Genomic DNA, 5,454 nt, shown 5'->3' on the forward strand with positions numbered 1-5,454 from the left:
TAGTTTACACAGAAATTCCTAACTAGTGTAGGGTAAAATGAGCTTCCTCCTTTCATGGTCCATCCCAAGTTATAGTCTCAGAAATTTTACTCTACTTTAGGATATCTGTTTAGCTCGGTAGTGACGATCTTCTTTTCTTTAAAGATTGGCCTTTTAATAGGCTTTGATTTTGTTTTACGAAGCCCATCATAGAAGATTTTTTGTGCCTTGGGAATTTGCCACCTAGCACTATCTAGAATCTCAGGGTTCTTCATTTAACCATAGTTCCCCGAATCGGAGATTCTTCATCATTTTGTTGCTCAGCAGAAGGGGATTCAGATAATGGTTCCTCAGATTCATATTGCTCAGACTCATGTTCCTCATAATCAGGATGATCTAAATCATGCTCTTCAGATTCAGTATGTTCAGACTCTTGTTGCTCAGAGGTCGTCTGCTCAGAAGCTGTATGTTCAGATGTTGTTGGCTCAGTATTATTCTCTTCACTATCTTCCACCTCAGTTGGTAGAGGTGGTGAAGAATTTTTTAGGCTTTTTTCTTTTGCTTCTTGAGCGGTGGCTCCTCTTCCTCATAATTAGAGCCCTCATTGAAAAGTCTCTCAGGTACACTTCCCTTGGTCCCTTTCCTTATAGATTTTGGGTTATTTCCTTTGGGTTCCACTATAAGACCTGTAGAAAGAGGAAAACCATTAGTCGACACTCCAGAGTATATAAACAAACACATCAATCATTGAAGTTCCACACCCTTTGAAAGGATTTATTAATGCTTCAGGTCAAAGGTGTGACAATATGTTTCATAAGCCATCACAGTTATGATAGCTTATCATGAATGTCGTCAGCTCTAAAAAGAACCCAAAAAATTTTATCAACTTCTGACGATGTGTCTAATAAGCCATCACAAATGTGATAACTCATCATCCATGTCGTCGGCTCAGGACACAACCCCAACTTAACTTTAACTTGATTTTTAATCCAATTTCTTCTTAAAATCCCATCGATTTGCATTTTTGAGCTAAGCTTTAAGTCCTAAGCTTATACAGCAAACCCTAGTTCCCAATTTTCACATATTGGCAAGCTAAACTTGACTAAATATTCTTGGGAACCTTGGTTCACATCAGTTTTTTACTTACCAACTGAAGAGAAGAGTTAGGTTTTGAGAATACCTAATGAGTGCCTTCAACTTTGTTACACGAGTAAGAGGAAGTGGATTAAAGAAAAATCTCTTGATTTTGACTTCAACCCATACCTACAAGGAAGGAAGTTTTCTTTTTTTTTACTTAGAAATACTTTAGAAAGGAAAGAAAATAAACTAAATAAGGAAGGAAATAAAACTTAAAGAAAAGAAAAAAAATACACGAGAAGATGGAAAGACAAAGCTATGCGCCAAGTCGGATCTTTTTAATTTGGCCCAAAATTTCAGCTACTCTTTTAGGCTTTCTGATGACAAAGATTGAAGGCTTATCAAACTTTTGATAGCCAATCACGAATATCGTCAGCCTTAACATAACATGCCTTAGGTTTGATTTCTATAACGATGAATCTAATGTCCTATCACAATTATGACAGACCGTTAAATATGTCGTCAGGAATATTTAGCTGGTTACATTGATTCCACCTTCCTAACTACAAAAATAAATACTTTGCTGGAACATAAAAATTTTGGGTTGCCTTCCAATAGCACCTGATTAATGTCGCAACATGACTTGGTTATCTTGACTACTAAGACTTTGTCAAAACAACCTGCTGATATCTCTTTACCATCTTTATAGAATACATCCACGATTGAGCAAACACTCATCTCCTTTTGCTTGGTCATGGATGAGTGCATTTTGAATCTTGCTTCTTTGTCATTGATCCTGAACTTTAGCTCATTCAGCTCCATGTCCACTATCACTCTCCTAGTTGCAAAGAATGGTCTAACCAGGATGATGGGTACTTTGAAGTCCAACTCACAATCTAGGACTACAAAATTAGCAGGCAGTATAAATTCGGCCACCTTTACTAATACATCATGTAATCTACCCACTGGATACTTTACAGACCTATCCGCCATTACCAGCTGCATGTTTGTCGGGGTAGGATCTCCCAAACCCAGCTTCTTGTACACAGTAAGTGGCATTAGATTTATACTGGCTCCCAAATCGTATAGAGCTTTAGTAAAATTCAGGGACCCAATAGTGCATGGGATGGTGAATTCTCCCAGGTCTGCCTTTTTATGCACTAAAGACCTTGTGGAGATAGCACCACAATGATGGAGATTGTCTTTCATCTCATAGATAACCTTCCATTTCTGTGTGACAAGGTATTTCATAAACTTAGTGTATCCTAGAATTTGCTCAAGTGCCTCCACCAAAGGCATATTTATTATTAACTACTTCAATATCATTATGAACTTGCTAAATTTTATATCATTAGCTTGTTTTTCAATCATTAAGAAAAGGGAGGTGGTGGTCTTGGGAGAGTTCTTACCACTACCTCCTTCTCCTTCTCTTTTCCCTTCTATAGAGAATCATCAAAACCATCCAACTTCTTATACTCCACTGGAACACCTTCTTTCGGTTTATCAACAACTACCTCATCAACTATATTTTCCCCCGCAGAAGGGGTAGGTAATATCTTACCACTTTTAGTGGTAATCACCATACATGAGCCATTATTCTATAGAATATGGACTGTATCACTAGGTAATATTCCACTCTTTCTTTGATTCGCTCAATTTCTATTCTAGCTGCTTGATCAAAGTGGAGTGCAAGTTTACCAACTGACTAATAGATGACAGATCAGTCTTCATGGTAGTCACTCTTGAGTTGGTAGCCTCCACGCCTATTAATAATTTAGTCATCATGTCCTTCATGGATATCTTTTCAGAACTTGTTGTAGCAGCCTCCTGATTTCCAAGAGGGACATATATCCCGTTCCTATCATTATTGCTCCTCTAATTCCCTTACTCCCTATCTTTATAACTAGGATTATCATAATAATTCCAACCTTGATTAACTTGGCTATTGCCTTGGAAACCCCCCTGATTATTAACATATTTCTCCTCTTTTTCTGGATTAGCATCAACTCTATCTTGAGATCCTCTAGCTTTCACCTTCTTAATCTTGCCTGATAGTAAGTGCTTGGTTAGAAAGTCCATCTACGTTTTTAGGATGCCATGTCTTGATCATGCTTCTTGTCTCTCTTACATTGTTCTGCAATCATACCCAAAGAAATAGTGGGTCTTACTACCACAGAGTCTCTGGTATGCCATGCCCAACTCTGTTTGGTCATTCTCTCTAGCATTTCTGAAGCCTCTGGGAATTTAAGATCAACAAATAAACCAGCAGTAGCATTATCTACAATTGTTTTTGTCACAGAGTTAAGAGCTCTATACAAAGTCTTCATTAAGTATATGTCTGCCATATTATGGTTCGGACACTGCGTCAGCTTCTTTTTGAATCTCTCCCAGGTTTCATGCAAGGCTTCAGTTGGGAGCTGTCTAAATTTGATGATCTTATCCCTCAACTGTAACCTTCTGTAAGATGGAAAGAACCTTTCTAGGAAATCTCCTTTCAACTGCCTCCAGTTGGTTATAGAATCAGGTGTTAGCTCGTTAAGCCACAATGTTGCCTCCCCAGATAGAGACAACGAAAACAATCTTAAATAAATAGTATTCTAACCCACTCTTGGGTTATCAAAAGATTTACAGATGGTGACAAAGTTCACCAGATGTAAGTTCAGGTCATCCCTAGGAAGGCCATCAAACAACCCCTTCAGATTGAGGAGTTGAATCATAGTACTCGTAATGTTGAATTTTTCCCAAGGTGCCAATGGTCGAGGAATAATTTCACCCATTGTACCTGCTCCATCCATTCCATCATAATTATCATTGAGGTCATACTGGACCGGCTGGAAATCTTGCCTTCCTTGAAATGGACGGTTCCTATTAGCATTACGTTGTATTGGTGCAGCTACTTGCTCTGCACGCCTTGTGTTACCAGGGTTTATAAACTCCTTATCTCCAAAATCTTCATCCTTAGGATTTGGATTTTGTACTTGTTGATCGACATTTTGCATATTCACCTTAGCTCTAGCTAAGGCTACTAACCTGTCAGCCTCCTACTGGTCTACCATTTTTCCAATTCGTTGCGGTTTTGGATTAAATGGTATTAAAGGTTCTCCAAAAATTTTGGCTCTTGTATGTACCTCAAAATTCCAACAGAAAACAAAAACAACAAATAAACGTAAAACTAGGAAATTGACTAACAGTCAATTAGTGCATACAAATTTCAATTTACAACTGTATCCCCCAGCAATAGCACCATTTTTCATAACGCTCAAACTATACCTCTTATGTGATAATGTAAGAGATCTTTGTCAATATATAACCCAACTAGGTTGGGGTCTAATCCCATAGGGAATATGGTGTGAATCTGAGTTGTATGCGAGTTAATCACCTGATAGTTAGTAGTTTCTGGTAAATTGGGGGTTATGAGAATTTATCAAATAATTGTTGGTCACTTTAGTTTTAGTGCTTTTAATTAAGAGTTTATGGAAAACCAAAATTATGTTCACTATGGGTTTTGGTACTTGACAGATGCTAATAGTGATTTAAGATTATCATGTAGGTAGGAACAACAGATTATATTTATTGAAGTTATGTCTAAATGTTTCTTGACCTACTCAAGCATTTAATTACCTAATCTTCTCGGACCAGACTTTACCTCGGGTTAATTAACCTTGTCACAACGTCAATTATTAAATGGAAGTTTGGTAGCTTCCAAGTTCCTTTCTATAATTCACTTCCTATTATAGTTGATTTCTTATCTCAAGCAAATCAAAGCAGGTTCTATCTATCGTTTGCCAACAATAGATAATAATTAAACCTCAAAATTATCAAAGAGTCCTATTACCTTTAGAATCTTGAACACTTAGTAACTTACCAAGACCTAACCCATAGATCCCATAATTTAGGTGAAAGGGATTTAGCCATTCATAATGTAATAATCGATACAACAAGTTGAATTTATAATTTGAAACATGAACTTAGAGCAAAATGAATAGAAATGAGTGTTTCTCAGATTAGATCAAAGTAGAAATCTCAAAATATTGATGATAATCTCTTCAAAGTTGATTGTTTTGTTCAAGCCAAGAAACTAGAGAGAAAATAAAAAAATACGTGTGTTCCAAAATAGGTTTATCCTCTTCTTTAGAAAACCATAAACTATGCTTTAAATACTTCAGCCTAATTATGGAAACAAAATCACAGAGTTCAGTGTTCTTCTCGGATTAGGTGATGACATGTGTGACGCCTTATCAGGAGGATGATGAATTATCATGAATGTCGTCAGCTCCTCTTCAATTTTGATAATTTTTGCTTAAGGCTGACGGTGAATCCTGACGGCTTATCAAAACTATGACGACATATCAGATAATGTCATCAATTTTTCACCTCAGCTTCCATGTTCTTTCTAAG

The 5,454-nt window shown here is 36.9% G+C and overlaps 1 protein-coding gene across 1 annotated transcript; it reads right to left on the reverse strand.

The window, feature by feature from the left end:
* Nucleotides 1–250: 250 nt before the first annotated feature.
* On the reverse strand, nt 251–4,055 carry LOC124898006 (submandibular gland secretory Glx-rich protein CA-like). The gene is made up of 2 exons (XM_047411625.1): nt 3,880–4,055; nt 251–560 (listed from the first exon to the last, which is right to left on the reverse strand). The coding sequence occupies exons 1-2, from the start codon at nt 4,053–4,055 to the stop codon at nt 251–253; spliced, it is 486 nt and encodes a 161-aa protein (XP_047267581.1).
* Nucleotides 4,056–5,454: the final 1,399 nt, after the last annotated feature.

This window comes from Capsicum annuum, chromosome 4 (genome assembly GCF_002878395.1).
Source record: "Capsicum annuum cultivar UCD-10X-F1 chromosome 4, UCD10Xv1.1, whole genome shotgun sequence".
NCBI lineage: Eukaryota > Viridiplantae > Streptophyta > Magnoliopsida > Solanales > Solanaceae > Capsicum > Capsicum annuum.